This window comes from Rattus norvegicus, chromosome 14, assembly GCF_021556685.1.
Source record: "Rattus norvegicus strain SHRSP/BbbUtx chromosome 14, alternate assembly SHRSP_T2T, whole genome shotgun sequence".
NCBI lineage: Eukaryota > Metazoa > Chordata > Mammalia > Rodentia > Muridae > Rattus > Rattus norvegicus.
In genome coordinates this window covers 43,312,672-43,333,301 of record NC_141547.1, presented here as the reverse complement: position 1 = coordinate 43,333,301, position 20,630 = coordinate 43,312,672, and the positions used below count along the sequence as shown (strand labels likewise).

Below are 20,630 nucleotides of genomic sequence, written 5' to 3'. Positions count from 1 at the left end.
TCTACACAGTGAGCTCTAGGACAGCCAGAGCTACATAATGGAGACCCTGTCTCAAAAAAAAAGGAAAGAGAGGAGGAGGTGGGGGGCAGGTGTGGTGACACCACCTTTAATCCGAGTGAAAGCAAGTGTCTTTCTGTGAGTTCAAGTACAACATAGTGAGTTCCAGACCAGTCAGGATGTCACAGAAAGCTCTTATCTCAAAAGAAAGGAAGGAGTGGAGAAAGAAGAAAAGATAGGGGGAGGAGATGGGAGAGGGAAAGGAGGGCAGGGGAAGAAGAAGGGAAAGAGAGAAATGAGGATGAAACTAGGCATGGAGATGCACGAGTGCAATCCCTAGCATTCTGAAGGCGGGCCACTGGAGGATCAGGAATTCCAGGTCAGATCAGCTTTCGAAGCAATTCAAGGCTATTTAAGTCTACATGAGGTAGGTGACAGCATCAGAAGTGGAAAAGGCAGAACTAAGCAAGAAGACGGGTAGACCAGTGGAAAGGACTACTGGTAACCCTGTGCCCGGACTTCTTCACAGTCGCCATAAGCTAAAGCTCCACTTGGTCATCTGTATCCTGGGAGGATCACTTCCTCACCACATTACACAGGTAATGCTGCCATCTAAGACAGTGACAGAGACAGCAAAACAATCCCTGACTCACTCAGCCTCACAGTGGGAAGGGAAGATCACACCTTGCTGGGCAGGTAGGAAGCAGCAGTCTACAATCTTGTCCTGGCCCGACAGAAATTCAAGGATGGAGGTGCTAGAGAGCTCAGTGGCTAAAGTGTGTGCTGCTCTTGCAGAAGACCTGAATTCTATTCCCAGCACTCATGTAGGGAGGCTCACAACCCCCTGTAACTCTTGCTCCAGGGGATGAGAGTCCTCTTCTGGCCACAACAGGCACATGAACTCACAAGCACATACCTACAGAGATGCACACATATACATAATATAAAAATAATATGTCTAGGGCTGGAGAGATGGTTCAGCAGTTAAGAGTACTAGCTGCAGGGTTGGGGATTTAGCTCAGCGGTAGAGCACTTGCCTAGCAAGCGCAAGGCCCTGGGTTCGGTCCCCAGCTCCGAAAAAAAGAAAAGAAAAAAAAAAAGAGTACTAGCTGCTCTTCCAGAGGACCCAGGTTCAATTCCAAGCACCCACATGACAGCTCTCAAGTGTCTTTAACTCCTGTTCCAGGATATCCAACACCCTCATGTATGTTTATACATACAGTCAAAATGCCAATGTACATAAAATAAAAATAAATAATATAAGAATAAATAATAAAATAATTAGAGAGAGAGAAATTCAAGGGTGGGCCTAGAAAACTGTAGAACCTTTGATGAAAGAATGAGTCAAAACAGAATAGAAAGGGTTAAGAGGCAGAGCTCAGATCAGGTGTTCTGCAAGGCATCTCAGGAGTAATGCTGGTCAGTGCCTGCAGCGGTGCCTGGAGCAGGAGGGCATGTGTGCCTGGAATGGCAGGAGTGCCCCAAAGGTTCTTGCAACTATGCAGGACCCAGACGTGACTGCGGCCTTTCCAGACGCATCAGACAGAGAAACAGGTAAATATGGCAAATATCTGAACACCCAAAGCTTATGAATCTCATCAGTAAATGTCCAGTTAACTTTAGAGTGATGCAGCCTTTCCTCAGCTCTCATCTAAAGAGCACAGACGGTCTTGGCCATCCCTAGCAGAACTGCACTTTGATACTAACCTCTACCCCTTGACCAAATACAGCCTGACACTGTTACAATGGCTGGATACCTGGGCACTCGTTCGAACCATGTTTTTCTAATAGGAATTATAAATTTTTAACTTTTTACAGTTCTGAGGGCTTGAACCTGAGGTCTAGACTGCCCACACTAGACAAGTACTCTAACACTAAGCTCCATTCCCAACCCATTTCTTATCTTTGAGACAAGGTTCATTAAAAAGTCCAAGCTAGCCTTGAATGTTACTCTGTAATCTTAAACAGGGCTTGAAGTCTCTCTGTGGCTGCAATTACAGCTTGCACCACCAGGGATGGCCTGATACTTTTTAAACTTTTCATGGTCTTCAGTGACTGCCATGAAAGGGTAGTTCAACAACCCCCCTCCCCCTCCCCCCCTCCCCCGCCAAGGGGTTCTGACCCAACAAGTTGAGAACTGCTACACTACAAAATGATAGTAACTCTTACCTTATTGATATTTTTATTGGAATTAGTTTAGTCAAACATCAAGTATTTATGGAAATGTTAACATATGCCAGACACTGCAGAGCAATTAATTTTAAATTTTATTAAATGGAAGAGAGATGATTCAGTACTAAAGAGCACTGGCTGCTCTTCCATAGGACCTAGGTTCGAATCTCAGCAGTCACATTGTGGCTAACAACCATCTGTGGGTCCAGGTCCAGAGAGTCCAACACCTCTCTTAGCCTCTTATGGGCACTACAGTCACATGGTACACAGACACACACAATAACATCCACACACAGAAAATAAAAATAAGTTAAAAAAAAAAAAAACCTTACTGATAGTGATGCACATCCTTAATCCAAGTACTTAGGGCAGACAGATCTCTTAAGTTCAAGGTCAGCCTGGTCTATATAGTGGGTTGCAGGTGAACTAAGACTATATAGTGAGTCCCTATTTCAGAAAAACAAAAGAAAAAATAACAATGCAAGACGACTAATAAATTGCTAATCAAAATAATAATATGTGTACTAAAACAATCTTTACCCAGGCGTGGTGGCACACATATGCAATCCCAGCATAAGGGAAGCTGAAAGCAGGACTACCAAGTTCAAAGCCAGCCAGGGCTACATAACAAGTACCAGGCCAGAAAGGGTTAGACAGCAAGACCCTGTCCCATACCCCTCCCCCAGAAAATCTTTGATTGGGATTTTTATTATGACTGTATTTGCTTATTTTTGTTTTAAGAAAATGTAAGAGGAGGCTACGGAGACAACTCAGCTGTAAGAGTGCATGCTATGCAAACAAGAGGGCCTAAGTTCAAATCTCCAAACCCCACACAAAGATCCAAGCATGAGTGCACACATCTGTAACCCCAGCACTGAGATGGGAGCATAGATAAGAGGACTGCTGGGGCTGGCTAGCTCGGGGTTCAGTGAAAGACCCTAGCTCAAAAGAATAAGGTGGAGAGAAATAGAGCAGGACTCCTCATACACTTGGACCCACGCTGCACCCCCTACACACACACACACACACACACACACACACACACACACACACACGAGAGAGAGAGAGAGAGAGAGAGAGAGAGAGAGAGAAGAGAGATGAAATTAGCACTGTGTATTATTCTGAACTAAATTATTAAAATTCACCTTCTATATTAGATCCGCATGCCTGACTCCTGTGTCACATTACCATATTGTAGCTATAAAAGATGAAAACAACTTTCACTTTTAGTAGGCCATTTCCTCTCCTTCAAAATTGGCTTTTAGCCACACAAATTACTTTTTTTAGAAATCAAAACTGTCACTATACACAGCAGACATTCTTGACTTAGCAAAGTCCAGCACTGCCTCAAGCACTTCCCTGAGGAGGACACATGAGCTAATAACCACCAGCACGAGATGACTACAAGGGGCACAAGACACAGCTGTAACAGGTTCTGGGAAGAAAACTATTCTACGGTCCCTCAAGATCCCTCATTCAGACTTCTAAACACCTTGAACAGGCCAGGATCAGTGCTCAGTGCTCAGAAGAAATGACACAGGAAAGAGAAAAGCACAAACAAAACAAAAACCCCTCCGCCCTCACAGAGCCTCCATCTGCCCTCTGGTCTGTCCTCAGAGAACAAAAGCTGAGCCAAAAAATGAAGCCCAGCCAGGAAGAGAAACAGGCTCTTCTCAACAATGGAAAAAAAAAGTTTGTTTGTTTGTTTGTTTGTTTGGGGGCTTTGTCTGTGTAGCCCTGGCTGTCAAGGAACTCACTCGCTAGACCAGGGTGGCCTCAAACTCACAGGGATCCACCTGCTTCTGTCTCCCAAGTGCTGGGATTAAAGGGGTACATCACCAGGTGACAATGAAAAATTCAGAGGATATAATAGTCTCATAAATACTCATCATAGACATTTTCAGGTTCCTGATCCAAAATTACAAATTAAAAACAAAAACTGAGCACAACATAAAAATAATTATCTAACTCAGGTTTAAAACTGTAAGGTTCTTTTCACACTGCCTAAGGTGGGATAAGTGAAGTGTCTGAGACTGAGTGTGCCTGCTTTTTTTCAGAATTCTGACATTCACCATAGCTAACATACTGTGATTATTGTTTTTATTCTTCTAGAGGTTAACATTTTGCAAATTATTTCTAATTCAAAAATATCAAACTTCAACTATCTATGTGACTTAAACCAAAAACAGACCTACGATATAATACAGTAAAACACCATGTTTCTATAGGCTACCTTACAGTCATGAAAAAAAAAAAACTAAAATGAACCAAGGTTCCACATGTAGCCCTGACTGGTCTGGAGTTGGCTATGTCCACCTCAGCCTCAGGAGCCTCTGCTCTGCCTTCTGAGTGCTGAGATTAAAGGTGTGTACTGTCACCACACCCAATCATGAAATGTTTTAAGTCATGAATAAAATGACTTTTAATAAATTTATTTAATGAGTATGAGGGTTTGCCTGCATATATGTGTATATATCACATATGTGCCTAGTGAGTGCCTCACGTCTCCTGGATACAGAGTTAGGGGAAGGTTATGAGCCTCTAATGTGGGCACTGGGAACTGAACCTGGGTCCTCTGCAAGAGCAGCAAGGGCTCTTAACTACTGAGCCATCTCTCTAGAACAGTAGTTCCCCACCTTCCTAACATGCTACGTCTTGATAACTAATGTTGCTACCATTACGAATCATAACGTAAATCTGTTTTCCAGTGGTCTTCAGTGACTCCCATGAAAGGGTAGTTCAATAACCCCCCCAAGGGGTTCTGACCCAACAAGTTGAGAACTGCTGTACTACAAAATGACAGTAACTCTTACCTCATTGATATCTTTATTGGAATTAGTTTATTCACACATCAAGTATTTATGGAAATGTTAACATATGCCAGACACTGCAGAGCAATTCTCTGCCCCTGTGGCATCTCCCCTTACAGAGACTGTCAGTGACAAGTAGCCCATTCAGAAAATGTTCCAAAAAATGTGTATATGAGCCAAAGAAACAAGACACATGGTCTTCGACCAGCACACCAGACATCTTTAAACATTCATAAACCTGATGAGTTATATTTCCCCAGAAATATTCAAAACCAAACACACATACAAAACTCTAAATACAGGTGTGGGATGTAACTAAGGATAAAGTGTTTGCCTATAATCCATAAGGCCTTAGGTTCGTTCTCCAGCACTGAAGAGGTGGGAGTAGAGGCAAGGGACAGGAGAACTAGTGTAATGGCTCAGCGGGTGAAGGTGTTTGTCACCAAACCTGATACCTAAGTTCAATTCCCAAGACCCACACCTATAATTTGCCTTGACCTCCACACATGTACTATGGCAGGCATGTACACACACACAATAAATTAATAAAATAAATCAGTAAATAGGTGTAATTGGTCATAAATAAATTGTAGCTGGGTAAGGTGACACATTCCTGTAATCCTAGCACTTAGAAGGGGCAGGCAGTAGATGGAACTGAAGTTCAAAGTCATTTTCAGTTCCCCGTCAGCCTGGGATATATGAGACTCATAGGTAATAAATAAATAAAGTCAATGGGTTTAAACCACAGAACAAGCCTAGAAATTGTTAGCCCTACTAGGAAACTGCGAATGCCAAGAAGTCATTCTCTAGCGAAAGCTTTAAAAACGAAGAGTGGGCCAACAGTGGTGGTACAGGCCTTTAACCCCAGCACTCAGGAGGCAGGGAAGCCAAATCTCAGAGTTCCCAGCCAGCCTGGTCAGAACTAAACAGAGAAACCCTGTCACGAAAACCCATAAATAAGTACATTGACCGACTGATTGATTGAAGGTTGGGACTGGAGAGATAACTCACAGTTAAGACACTTTCTATTCTTCGGAACCTGAGTTATTTCCTGCATTCCTGTCAAGAGGTTTATAGTCAATCACCTGTAACTCTAGCCTCCAAGGGCCACTCACACATATGGCATTCACTCAGACACACACAAATACATGTAAATAAAAATAAATATTTAGGGCTGGAGAGATGGCTCAGTGGTTAAGAACCCACGCACTACTCTTTCAGAGGTCCTGAGTTCAATTCCCAGGTCACAACCATCTGTAATAGGATCTGATGCCCTCTTTTGGTGTGTCTGAAGACAGTGACAGTGTACTCATATAAATAAATAAACAAATCTAAAAGTAAATATATAAATATTTAAATTGAAGACTGTCCTAAATATAAGGGGGAAATTGCTAATCAATACTTCAAATAGGGAGTCTGAGGCAAATTCAAACCCCTGGACTACTTGCTGAAACAACAGAGAGAAAAGCGGGGACAGGGACAGAGTGGCAGTTCCCATCTTCAGGGTATAATTAACAATCCTGCAAGATTAGAAAGAAGTGTTGCAAATACAATTATGGTAAACACAGATCAAACTAAATTACCAGACTTGGGTCATGTACTAAAAAGGAGACGGGTACGTTTTCTAATTTTTAATCTGACTAAGACAGAGGGAGATGAGAAAGGAGGGAAGGCACAAATCATGTGACTGTCATTTGCCTTTGATGCTCTGCAGAGCAGCTGCCACGGCAGTACACATTGGTCTTACTTCTCTGTTTTAAAATTAGCAAAGGAATAAAAACATTGTTTAACATTCTAAATGGCCCACCAAATTCACAAGAAAAATTATCATCAACATATTTCACAAAAGCTAATCAAATATTTAATAAGCTTTTACTTTATAAACCACTAAAATGCAAAACTCTATCTCTTTTCTTTTCTTTTGGTTTTGGTTTTTCAAAACAAGGTTTCTCTGTAGAGCTCTGGCTGTTCTGGAACTCACTCTATAGACCACCCTAGCCTTGAACTCAGAGATCCTCCTGCCTTAGCTTTTTATTCTTTATTCATCCCTGTTTTATATCAGGTATGAAATGTAAACATCCAAGTTTATTCTCTATTTTTTTGAATAAGGGTTATCTGGCTTTTGTCTGTTTTGTTAGGTTTTGTTTGTTTTTCTGAAACAGGATTACTCTGTAACAGAACCCTGGCTACCCTGGACTCTCTTTGTAGATCCCACCAGGTTGGCCTTGAACTCATAGAGATCAGCCTGCCTCTGCCTCTTAGGTGCCAAGACTAAAGGTATGTGCCACCAAGACTGGCTTTGGCACCTGTTTTGTAATAGACTATTGATGATTATCTGACACCTCTGTCAAAAGTCAAAAAGCGGGAGACCTCAAATTCAACAACTCCCAGAGCAAAAGTGAATCTCTATCTACAGATGAGCTTCAGAAGGGAGGGAAAGTCCCTAAAATGGTGTTATGTGTCTATATGCATTTCTGCCGGTCAGAAAATTTGCATACCTCTCACCACATTTCTTAAAGGGAACTGTGGCCCAAGTAAGTTAAGAACTATTGTCCTATAATATAACTTATGCACAGGTGTTCGATAAACACTCATTAAATTGAAATTTATTCTTGTTCTGTTAGGCTTCTTTTTGTGATAACTGCTAGAGGACCAAATTGAATACCAATATAATGTATAAATTTACTAAACATTTCCTTTATCTTTTTATGTGAATAACTGTTTTGCCTGTGCATATGCATGCATACCATGTAAAAGCCTAGTGCCCTTGAAGCTCAGAAGACTGAATCCTCCTCAAACTGGAGCCACAGATGGTTGTGAGCTTCCACATGGCTCCTCAGAATCAAACCCAGGTCCTCTATAAGAGCAACAAGAGCTTTTAACAGCTGAGCCATCTATCCCACTCCAAATACATGTGTGTATGTATGTATTTTATATGTATGTATGTGTACATGAGTACAAGTACCCTCCAGGACCAGGTACTTTGAATCCCTTGGAGCCGGAGTTACAGGTAGCTGTTAGCCACCTGATATGGGTGCTAAGAAGAGAACTAGAGTCCCCTCTGCAGGAGCAGCAGGCACTCTTAGCACTAAGGGAGGCAGAGGCATGAGGATCCCTGGAATTTGCTGTCCCAGAAGAAAACAGCAAGCTGGGTCAATGAGAGACTCAATCTCAAGAAGATAAAGCAGAGAGAGGCACTAAGCAGCAGAGCCACTGTCTTCCTCTGCCTCTACATACACAGACACCGAGAGAAAAAGGAAAGCCCAAAGAGCGTAAATGCTCAGAAAGTTCACCTACCATCAGAAGCATCTATGATGCCCCTATCCTTTTTTCTCCTAATTTTCTGAGATAGGGTCTCATGAACTGCAGGCTGACAGGGACCTGTGTAAAACTGTGTAAAGACTGAACTTTAACTCCTGAACTTCTGCCTCTGCTTCATAAGTATGGTTAAGAGCACGCCCAGCCTTTTATGCCCTTAAAAACTGATGTAAACACCTACGAAATGTTTCACTAAATAGAAAGGACAGACTGGACATGGTGGTGTGCATACTTTTGATCCCATCAGAGACAAGAGAGGAGAGGCAGAAGTATCTCTTAGTTCAAAGCCAGCCTGGTTTACATAGCAGTTCCAGATCACTCAGTGATACACAGCAAGGCCCAGTCTCAAAAACAAAACCTTATGTGATTTTCTAGTATCCTTTCTGAAAGGCAGATTACTGCAGTTGGAACAACTATATGCCTACTACATGCCAAGCTCCAGAATCAAAGCTGTACATACACTGTTTCTCTCACTGAACCAGCAGCAGATGATTCAGAGAGGTTGGCTGGTCATGAGCTCCAGGGATCCCTCCCTCAAAATTGGGGTGACAAATGCAAACAACTACACCTGAGTGCTGAGGACCCAAACTCAAGTCCCCATGCTTGTAAGGTAGGCACTATGCCAAATGAACCATCTCTCTGGCCCTTAACTTGATTTAATTCTGCACATAATCAATTAAAAAAGGCTGGAGAGGTGGCTCAACAGTTAACAGCACTTGCTGCTCTTACAGAGAACCCAGGTTCAATTCCCAGCACCCACATGGCAACTCACAGCAACCTGAAACTCCAGTTTCAGGAAATTTATTTAACACCCTCTTCTGCCCTCCTCAGGCATCCAAACATACATGGTATACATGCATGCATGCAAACCCTTAAACACATAAAAGTGTGTGTGTGTGTGTGTGTGTGTGTGTGTGTGTGTGTATTTAAACTTTTTTAATTAACTTAAGAGGTCCAGGTTGCTATAAGCTATCATATGGGTTCTAGAAACGGAACCTAGGTCCTCTACAACTATGCCATCACACACTTATACACATATAGTAAATAAATTTTTTTTTTTGGTTCTTTTTTTTCGGAGCTGGGGACCGAACCCAGGGCCTTGCGCTTCCTAGGTAAGCGCTCTACCACTGAGCTAAATCCCCAGCCCGTAAATAAATATTTTTAACGTTAAGTTATTCGAGGTAGTTATCATTCACTGCATCCTTTTTGCAAGTAGAAACCAAGAAATTAAGCTACTTCCTGGGGTCCAGTTCACACCAGTAATCTAGCACTTGGAAGTGTGAGAGTCACAGAAGTTAATTTACTTGTACAGGTCTAGATACTAATATTAACTATTAAACAGTCTTTACCTCATACTCCATCATCAAAATCTCATTAACTTTCCACAATACCAAAATACCTAAATTCCAAAATGTAACGCTGATCGTTTTAGGGGGGCAGAATAATGTAGTGGTCAAAAATGCCTAGGTTCTCTAGTTTAACCACCTACTAGTTGTATGGCAAACTGTTTAAAAAGTATCTTTACTGTTATAAAACTTGACTGTGGAGGGCCTACAAGTTGAGGCAAGAGGATCATGAGTTCAGATGTGCCTAATCTATAAACATTTTAATTTCAAGACCTGATACATGGTACTATTACCCAAAATTCTCCTTCAAAATGAACTTGGAGCTGAGCATGAAAGCAAGGGACTTTAATCTCAGTACTCAGGAGGCAGAGGCAGAAACATCGCTGTGAGTTCAAGTCCAGCCTGCTCTACATAGTAAGCTCTAGAACAGCCTGGACTACGTAGAGACCCTGTCTCAAAAAATAAAACAAACAAAAACAAAACAAAATGAACTTGGGAGGTTTGAGATATGGTTCAGTGAGTGGGAACACTTGGTTCTCTTGCAAAGAACCTGACTTCAGTTTCCATCACTCACATGATGGTTCACACCCATCTATGACTCCAGTTCTGTACTCTTCTGACCTTCTTGGGACCAGGACTGCATATGCAGCACATACATGCATGCAGACAAAACACTCATAATTTTTTTTTAAGTTTTTCCAAACAGGATTTCTCTGTGTAGCCTTGACTATACCGGAACTCACTCAATAGAGCAGGCTGGCCTCGAACCTATAGAGATCTGCCTGCCTCTGTGTCCCAACTGCTGTGATTAAAGGCATGCGCCACCTATAAACTGCAAAGGAATGACTGGAGAGATGTCTCAGTGGTTAGAGTACTTGCTGCCTTTCAGAGGACATGAGTTCAACTCTAATTCCAAAGGGTTCGACACCCTCTTCTGGCCTCTGATGGCACCGGGCATGTATACTCACAGAAATATATTCAGGCAAAATATACACACTACAAGTTAAATAAAAATTTAATGAACTTGGGGGCTGAAGAGATGGTTCAGTGGTTAGCAGTGCATACCGTTCATTGCAGAGGTCCTGACTTCCATAAATAACACCCACAGCAAGCCATGCAAAACCACCTGTAACTCCAGCTCCAGAGGGTCTGACACCCTCCTCTGGCCAACATGGGCCCTCAAACACATGTATGCATACACAAACACAGAGACACACATGACTAAAATAGGAATAAATCTTTGTTAGAACAACACTTCAGATGAATTTCTAGAAGGTATTTAAAGCAAACAACTCACACATAATCCAGAAAATAAAAAGGCTGACTCCCGGTGGCTACCATCACTATCTTCTCTCCCCAAGAATTAAAAACAGAGCTGAAATTTTTTCCAATTTGGTATAACACTTTTCTCCCTTGAATGCTGGTGTTCTGACAAGCTTAATAATAAAAGTATATATACATGTATACTTATGTGTGTGTGTGTTATATATGTGATTGTTAAATATCTTGTGGATTAGCTCAACATCTTCAGTTGTTCTGTATGTTAAAGATGATTTCAAACTTGTAACTATCTCCTATGCCAAGGACTATTTCACTTTCGATCTATTTAATGTTCACTACACAGAATTATGTATTGAAGTTGGAACAGAGGGTTTTTTTAAAAAACTACTTTTTGTAACAGGTGATAAGAGATGACAACTGTCAAATACATAACGTCCGTGTTTTTTATTCCTGGTAAACCAGGTTATCCGTTCAAGTCCTATAAATTATTCTAAACAAAGTAAAACAACTTCCTTGTGTCATCAGCTCTCTAAACGGCTGAGACGTACTTCAGGAAGCTGATTAAACCTGAAGGCCCGAGCAACTTCTCCCTGAGAAAGGCAAGCGTCACATTCTTCCTCGCAAAGCTTGAAGTCACGACTTAAGGAAGCATTCCAACAGAGATTTGGTACAATGCTGGACACGAAAGTAACTTTTAACGCCCCGTCCAAATTCTTCTTCCTCCCTTCCCCGAAGAGTCGGGAGGTGGGGTGTGAAAGTGCCGCGTAGCAGCCACATCCCTGCACGCTGCGTCCCTGGTGCGCCCCGAACCCTAAACGGGGCCCCTCGGAGCACTCTGCATGGTCCTCCCCACCCAGCACCGCGGCGGCGTCCCGTTCACACCCCGCCTGCAAAGTCTCTGTAGTTGCACCGCCTCCCGGGTGGCTCACCATCGCAGCCCCACGACCGAACAGGAGCAGGTGGGCAGGCCCGTGACTGGAGGGGTATCCGTTATCGCCGCTCGGAATACATTGGCGCCAACAACTTCTCCCGCGAAGTAGCAGACGCTCAGGCGGCGCGCGGTGATGACGTCGGAGGCGCGCTCCCCGCGGCCCCGCCCCGAGGCGGGAGTTGCGCACAGCCTTGGCAACAAGAGGGTTGCTAAGTCTGTAAGACACTGAATACGTGAGCGATCCTAACAGAGACGCCCAGTTTGGGATCTGAGACTGACTTCCTCTAAGGCGGGTTCCCAGGTGGCTTCCTTCCCCTCCCCGTACACGTGCTGCAAAGGCAGTCCTCTGTAGCGGCTGCCAGAAGTGGACGAGTCTTTTTTACTGTCTTTTCCCCCAGAGCGGAGAACCGAACCCAGGGCCTTGCACTTGCTAGGCAAGCGTTCTACCACTGAGCTAAATCCCCAACCCCTCTTTTTTACTTTTTATATATTTATTTATTGGAGATGGAGTCCACGAGTAGTAGTCAAAGAAGAGCTTTCGGGGAGCCCTTGTCTTCCATCGCGTGGTTATATGTTTGCATTTAAGGGACTGTTTACATTAAAGGAATATTTTTGTTTATTGGGGAGGAGCTGTTTTCTGAGACAGAAGATCATGTATTCCATCCTGGTAAACTATGTAGCTGAGGATGACCTTAAACTGATTTTTTTAACTGCCTCCCAAGTGCTGAAATTTCAGATATATGCCAACATTCCTGGTTTACGCAATGCAAGGGATCAAACTCAGAGCTACTGTGAATGCATGCAACCGACTGGGCAAACCCCAGCCTCAATGGCTTTGTTCTAAAACTACCAAGCTAAGAAAACTAGCCCCTTAATTCCTTCCTAAAGCTTCATTCAGTCACTTAAAGAATAGTGAAATCTTTGAAGCCACTACATACCAAGATACACCCCCACAGGAAAACTAGAATCAGGAAAGATTTAGGATAAGCAAGTCTCAGCAGGGAGGGAGGAAGTAGGCCTGCCTCCACCACCCGGCTGCTGGGATTACAGGGGTGGGGACTCACATGGGCCAGTAAGCTTCCTGTGAGTAAATAAGCAACTTGGTTGTGGAATAGAAAGTAACATTCACATACAACTTCAAGAGAAAACATGAGATTATCAAAGAATTTAGTGACGAGGACAGTATCCAACTTTGGCCTTGGCTTTGAAATCTTTTTCTAACCACTTCTTGTTGGGTCTTGTCATTTTGTGACACATATCTACAGGGAAAGGCAATAAAGCCTTCAGGAATACAAGAGTTTTTTGGGTTTTTTTTTCTTTTCTTTTTTTTCGGAGCTGGGGACCGAACCCAGGGCCTTGCGCTTGCTAGGCAAGCGCTCTACCACTGAGCTAAATCCCCAACCCCAAGAGTTTTTATTTACTAGGTGTCTATCGCAACATGATTTTGGTTTGGTTTTTTTTAAATTTATTTATTTATTATATGTAAGTACACTGTAGCTGTCTTCAGACACCAGAAGAAGGCATCAGATCGCATTACAGATGGTTGTGAGCCACCATGTGGTTGCTGGGATTTGAACTCAGGACCTCTGGAAGAGCAGTCAGTGCTCTTACTGCTGAGCCATCTCTCCAGCCTGATTTTGGATTTTATTTATTTATTTATTTTTCCTCTTTTTTCGGAGGTGGGGACTGAACCCAGGGCCTTGCACTTGCTAGTCAAGCGCTCTACCACTGAGCTAAATCCCCAACCCCTTATTTTTTTTTTTTTTTTTTTATAGACAGGATTTCCCTGTGTATTCCTGGCTAGCCTTGAACTCAATATGGATTCACCTGCCTCTGCTTCTCCAAGTCTGGGATTAAAGGTCAACAGCACACCCCGCATTTTTTGTAACATGTACCCCACATGCACCTTTGCACTGTTCCAAGTTAAAATTCACCAACAATAGTAATCCCCAACTTAGAAACATGTGAACTGTCACTGGTGAGAAGGGCTTCCCTGCGCGTGGGTCCCTCTGTGGCAGTCATTCTGTTACTGCTCTACTGTGTAATGGTTACGTGACCACGTGACCATAGAGAAGTAATTATTTATTCATTTTATTTATATATGAGTACACTGTATCTATCTTCAGACATACCAGAAGGGGCATCAGATCCCATCACACATGGTTGTGAGCCACCATGTGGTTGCTGGGGATTGAACTCAAGACCTCTGGAAGAGGGGCTGGGGATTTAGCTCAGTGGTAGAGCGCTTACCTAGGAAGCGCAAGGCCCTGGGTTCGGTCCCCAGCTCCGGAAAAAAAAGAACCAAAAAAAAAAAAAAAAAAAGACCTCTGGAAGAGCAGTCAGTGCTCTTAACCATTGAGCCATCTCTCCAGCCCTATACATAATTTTAAAAATAAATCTTTTCCAAAATAAAATAAAACCCTTACTTTAGTTATGGTTTCTATTGCTGTGAAGAGACACCATGTCCAAAGCAATTCTTTTTTTTTTTTTTTGGTTCTTTTTTTCGGAGCTGGGGACCGAACCCAGGGCCTTGCGCTTCCTAGGCGAGCGCTCTACCACTGAGCTAAATCCCCAACCCCCAAAGCAATTCTTATAAAGGATATTTCATTGGGGCTAGTTTACAGGTTGTGTCCATTATCATCATGGCAGAAAGCACAGCGCTGGCAGACCTGAAAGTTCTATATCTTCATCAAAAGGAAGCCAGGAACAGACTGTTTCTAGGAAGCTAGGAAAAGGGACTGCAAGCCCATCCTCACAGTGACACACCTCCTCCAACAAGGCCATACCTCCTAATATTACCACTCCCTGAGCCAAGCATATGCAAACCCCCACAACCCTAACCATCAAAAATGAAAACTTGCAACTGGGTATACTGGCTCACACCTTTAATCCCAGCACTTGGGAAAAAGAGGCAAGAGGGTTTCTATGAATTCCAGGCCAGCCTGGTCTATATCGGAAGTTCCAGGACAAGCCAAGGCTATATAGAAAGACATAATCTCAAAAAAGAATGAAAGAGGAAACTTTATGTTTTTGTATCATATTATTTGCCGCATTTTTTTCTTTCTTTTCCTTTTTGAGACAGGATAGCTTGTATCTTAAACTGACCTCAGACTTGCAATGTAGCTAAGACTGGTCCTGAATCCTCCTGCATCCACTTCCCGAGCGCTGAGTCAGATTATAGACCTACACTACCACATCCTTTTTATGCTGTGCTTGGGATCTAACCCAGGGCTGTTTTTCGATAACAGCCAATGCCATTAACTGCTGAGCCTTCTCTCTAGTCCCTGTTTGTTGTTATTTGCCCGTCTGTTTTTCCTAATGATTGAAGACCTATTGAAGACTATTATACAGTACTCAATACTTTTTTTTTATCCTTAAAAGAAAGGCTGTGGGAAATCCTTTTTTATCAACAAAGCCGATTTTATGAAAATCAGAACTATTTTCCTTCCTTAGGAAGAAATACTAGGGATATTGTCTATATTCCATGAAAAACTCTGTCCCAAAAGTTAGAACATTGACAATAGGATCTTTCTTAGTTGTTCCTCAACTTGTAAACAGTTAGATCTAATAGTTCCTAATACACATACATAAGCCTCATCCCCTGACATACAGACAGGTAAGGCGGTGCTATGAAACATCTGGAAATGGCATAGAAGCAGGGTTCAGTAGCTGATACACCGCCCTCCTTTATATGCTAATCACAGCTGAGTGTGACTCCTGTATCAGTGCCTGTCTCCCTTAACTTATCTAAGCCATAGGACTTGCTCCTGACTCACTTTGAAACCATCCTCAAGAGCACAATGGTCACATTGTCTTTCACTAGACTTTAAAAAAAATCAACAGAAATCAATAGAGTTTTCACTGTGCCACAACAAATGACCTTCCACCCTCTGGATAAATATTTGCAAGTTCTGTTTCATTGGGTTTATTGGAATGTTTTCCTGACTGTCTGTCAGGCAGTCCCTCTGTAGTCTGAACCAAGCACCTAAATGACCTTGAAGCTATTTGGGAACACAATCATAATCAGTCACTACTCAGAGGCACATATTCTAATTTAGGAAATCAGGCATGAACGACATTAATGATCCTAATTCTTGGGATGATACCCAATTAACATGTTAACTCGAGTGGTGGTTTTTATATCCTATAAGTGATAGGAAGTTTTCGACAAGCAATCTACACATTCACTTACATGAAAGGGAACTTTTCCTCTTAAATTAATAAGATAATTAAAAATGTATCATTTCGCAGTTAACACACAAATTTGATTATGCATATAATCTCAAATTATAATTCCCTAAAATATTCATTGGCCATTGTTATTTTGTCTTTCTGCTTGACATTGAACCCAGGGCCTCTCACCTGCTACACATCACCTCTGAACTATAGCTCTGTCTTTTCTGTTTTGTGGTTATTTAGAGATAGCGTCTGACCAACTTACCTGGAAGGCCTTGAACTTGTTGAAGGTTTGTTTTGTTCTGTTGATTTAGGGGAGGGGTTGTTTATCTTCTAGCCCAGGTTGAACTTGAACATGCTATGTAGGCAAGCATGACCTCAAACTCCTGATCCTCCTGGCTCTGCCTCCCAAACAGCTGGGATTACAGGCCCACACCACCCAGCCCAGTTCTCACTGTCAATCTTTTTTTTTTTTTTTTGGTTCTTTTTTTTCGGAGCTGGGGACCGAACCCAGGGCCTTGCGCTTCCTAGGTAAGCGCCTCACTGTCAATCTTAAGGGCATGTATAGACAGAGCAATGAATATTCCAATAGCATTTTGAGGTGATAAGTATAATCTTTTTTTGCATACACTGTAAGTCAATGCCGAGACTGCTATTGACTCAAAGAAAGGAGACTCAATGAATGAAGGAAAATACTACAATCTCCTTACAAACTCCTTGCAATAGGAAGACTGACCACATGGGGGATACTGTAGGTCTCTTAGAACTTTCTTGGTTTTAGACCTGTGTCTAAATGCATGTGTAGTATACATGCCTATGTACATGGAGTGTGTGTGTGTGTGTCTGTGTCTGTGTGTGTGTGTCTGTGTCTGTGTGTGTGTCTTGTGTGTGTCTGTGTCTATGTCTGTGTCTGTGTGTGTATGTGTGTCTGTGTGTGTGTGTCTGTGTCTGTGTCTGTGTGTGTGTGTGTCTGTGTCTGTGTGTGTGTGTCTGTGTGTGTGTGTCTGTGTGTGTGTGTGTGTCTGTGTCTGTGTGTGTGTGTGTCTGTGTCTGTGTGTGTGTGTCTGTGTCTGTGTGTGTCTGTGTCTGTGTCTGTGTGTGTGTGTCTGTGTCTGTGTGTGTGTCTGTGTCTGTCTGTGTCTGTGTCTGTGTGTGTGTGTCTGTGTCTGTGTCTGTGTCTGTGTGTCTGTGTCTGTGTCTGTGTCTGTGTCTGTGTCTGTGTCTGTGTCTGTTCACATACAATGGACTTAGGATATAGAAGACCAAGAATGATATCAGGACCCTCCAGGGATCGCTCAGTGATCTGACTAGCAGTGAGCCAGTTGGCTTCACAGTCCTGCTAAGAGCCTAAACTATCTGAAATACAGTTGAGTAGAGTGGCAAACACCAGAGGCACCAGAGGCAGAGATTGGAGGATCCCTTGAGTCCTAGAGTTTGTTTAAGACCAGCCTGGGAAACATAACAGTATCCCATTCCCAAAGGAGAGGGAGGACGAGCAGGAAGAAAAGGAGGAGAAAGAAGAGGAGGCGTTGAGGAGAGAAGGGGCTAGAACAAGCAGTAAGTCTTTGATGATGCAAGCCCAGAGTCCTCACTCAGAATCCCAAAGCTTCTCAATAGAAAGAATGTGATCCCATGACGATCTTACCCATCATCTTCCTTGCCATGCAGTTGAAATAAATTGAATGCATTGATCCTCTCTGTATTTTTGTCTTTTAAGCAAAAGGCCTTACAGGGTCTGTCATGATGCTGTGTGCCTGTCCTCTCAGCCCTTGGTAGGCTTGAGAATTGAGACCAGCCTGGGAAAGGTAGAGAGATCCTGTCTTAAAAAGAAAACACTGCCAATGAACATAGGCCTGAATTATTTACCTGATTGATCAACTGAACAGAATTTCTCGGGTTGGGGATCTAGCTCAGTGGTAGAGCGCTTGCCTAGGAAGCGCAAGGCCCTGGGTTCGGTCCCCAGCTCCGAAAAAAAAAAGAACCAAAAAAAAAAAAAAAAAAAAGAATTTCTCTGTGCAGCCCTGGCTGTCCTGGAACTCACAGGGATGGAATTACTGCCTCAGGAAATGCCCGTCTCCAGGGTCCTAGGGTTAAAGGTGTATGCACCCCTACAGGTCTGAATTTAAAAGATCTAACACAAGGAGGTCTAATAAGGTCTTCTACAAAATATACATAAAAAATATTGCCAGATCAGGTATGCATACAACTTTAATCCCAGCACTTAGGAAGCAGAGGAAGGCAGATCTCTGTGAGTTCAAGGTCAGCCTGGTTTAGAGTTCCAGGACAGCTAGGGTTCTGTTACACAGAGAAACCCTGTCTCCAGGGTTGGGGATTAAGCGCAGTGGTAGAGCGCTTGCCTAGCAAGCGCAAGGCCCTGGGTTCAGTCCTCAGCTCTGGAAAAAAGAAAAAAAAAAAAAAAGACAAAATAAAAAAAGAGAAACCCTGTCTCCAGAAAACAAAAAAATAAAAAAACAAAACAAATCAAAAGTCTTGCATGAGGATAAAAGCAGGTGAATCTTTGTCAGCTGGAGGCCAGCCTATTCTACATAGCAAGACCCTAACTCAAAAGGAAAATATTGCAAATTAACACAGACCTGAATTAATTAATATAATTAATATAATTTAATTAATTAATATATTTATTTATTTATTTATTTAGCAAGTTCCAGGACAGCCATGGCAGGGACCAGAAAGATGGTTTATCAGGTAAAGGTACTTGCTACCAAGCCTGATGACTTCAGTTGCGTTCAATTCCCAGGATCCACATGGTAAAAGGAGAAGCCAACTCTAACACGGTGTCCAACACTGTACATAAGCACCTACGAGAAGAGAGACACACAGAAACTAATTAACAACAACAAAGCCCTCAACCATATAGAGTGTGGTTCAGTAACACAGAAGAGAGAAGATAGATCTAAACTGCCAGCTTTTGTTTTAAAAAGCTAAAACTTTAAAAGCCTTTGTTTTAGTTAAAATGCCACCTATTGGGGAGGTGGAGGATAGCAGATCTCTGTGAGTCTGAGGCCAGGCAGTTACACATCGTGAGTTCCAGGACAGTCAGAGCTACACAGAGAAAAATGTCTGTAAATAAATTAATAAATATTTTTAATCCTTTGCTGTCTAGATTGTAAAATATTACACCTCACTTTATGCTTTTATATAGATACCTTTCTTAAATGGTCCTTTGGCCTCCATATACACACATACACAAAAGGTTTGCTGTTTTATTGATATAAAGAGGTGCTTATTCAGGTCTAAATATTAACCTAGGCTAATATCATGACCTCATCTCAAAACAAACCTTTAAAATTGAGAGCTAAGCAGTTTCCTGCCTCAATAGTCCCAGCTTCCCAGATACTCCGGAGCTGAGGCAGGAGGACTGCCTGAGTCTAGGAATTTGAGGCCAGTCTGGGCAACATAGCAATCCTATCTCAACAGCAGCAGCAGCAGAAGCGACAACCATCATGCATCAAGCCTGGGATCACGCTAAATTAAATAAACTAGACACAAAGGAAAAGTGCTCCATTATCCTGCTAATATAAGGTTCATGGAGTGGTCAAATTTATAGACATAAAAGAGAAGGATGGTTGCCAGGTGCTGGAAGGATTGGGGGTGGGCAGGAATTACTCACTGGGTAAAGAGTGTTAGCTAGGGATAATAGGAAGTCTGGGGGTAGATGTTGGTGTTTACTATCTGGGTTTTTATTGAGATTTTATTGAGTCTGTAAATCAAATTCCATAGAAAATTGACTATTTTGTTGTGTTGTTGGGGGGGTTGCTTTGGTTTTGGTTTGATTTGGTTTGTTTGGGGAGGGGGCGATTTGTTTTTCTGTTTTGTGTGTTTTGAGATAGGGTCTCATTATCCCAGGCTGGCTTCAAGCTTACTGTGTAACACCAACTTCAGTTTACAGAGTGTTGGGGATCAAACCCAGGGCCTAGTGAGGCAAGGCAAGCACTCTATCAACAAAACTCCATCCCTAGTGCCTGAATAACAGAAAGAAATCATATAGCATGAGTTTTTCTTTAAATCCATGTAACTGGACTATCTCCATTTATATAGATCTTGTTGTTGAAACAAGTCACACTTAGCTCAGGCTGGCCATGTATCTGAGGATGAGCTTCAACTCCTGATCCTCCTGCCTCCGGCCACCAAGTGCTGGGATTACAGGAACTCACCACCATCTAGCTTGTTCCTACTTTAAGGTCTTTTTATTAGAGTTTTGTGGTTTCCCTCAAGAAGAAAGTATTTAAGTTCTCATTTTGTTTTTTACTTAAGATTCCTCTATAAGGAAAGGTAATATCGGGGAACCATAATAGGCTAATGCAAACAGAACTTTCTTCTTTTCACACGTGCATGTATATATTGTGTTAGTGTGTGTGCACATGTATGTGTGTGTATGTGTGTGCATGTGTATGTGCATGCATGTGTGTGCATGTGTGTGTATGTGTGTGTGCACGCTCGAGTACGCTCTCGGGAGACTGACCGCAGCAGTCTTTGTCTTCACTAGCCTTAGCTAGCCAGCTTGCTCCAGTGTTTTCCCCTAATCTCCACCTCCCAAGCACTGGAACTTCAGGGGGTTACCACACCACCTGGCATTTA

General features: G+C 42.5%; 1 protein-coding gene across 1 annotated transcript in view; it reads right to left on the bottom strand.

Annotated features, from left to right (window-relative positions):
* Rfc1 (replication factor C subunit 1) overlaps positions 1 to 11,939 on the bottom strand; it is a 74,872-nt gene extending 62,933 nt beyond the window's left edge. Inside the window, 1 exon segment of the mRNA NM_053547.1 lies at positions 11,854 to 11,939. Within this exon segment, the coding sequence (NP_445999.1) occupies positions 11,854 to 11,856 (3 nt within the window). The 5' untranslated portion in view covers positions 11,857 to 11,939.
* Positions 11,940 to 20,630: the final 8,691 nt, after the last annotated feature.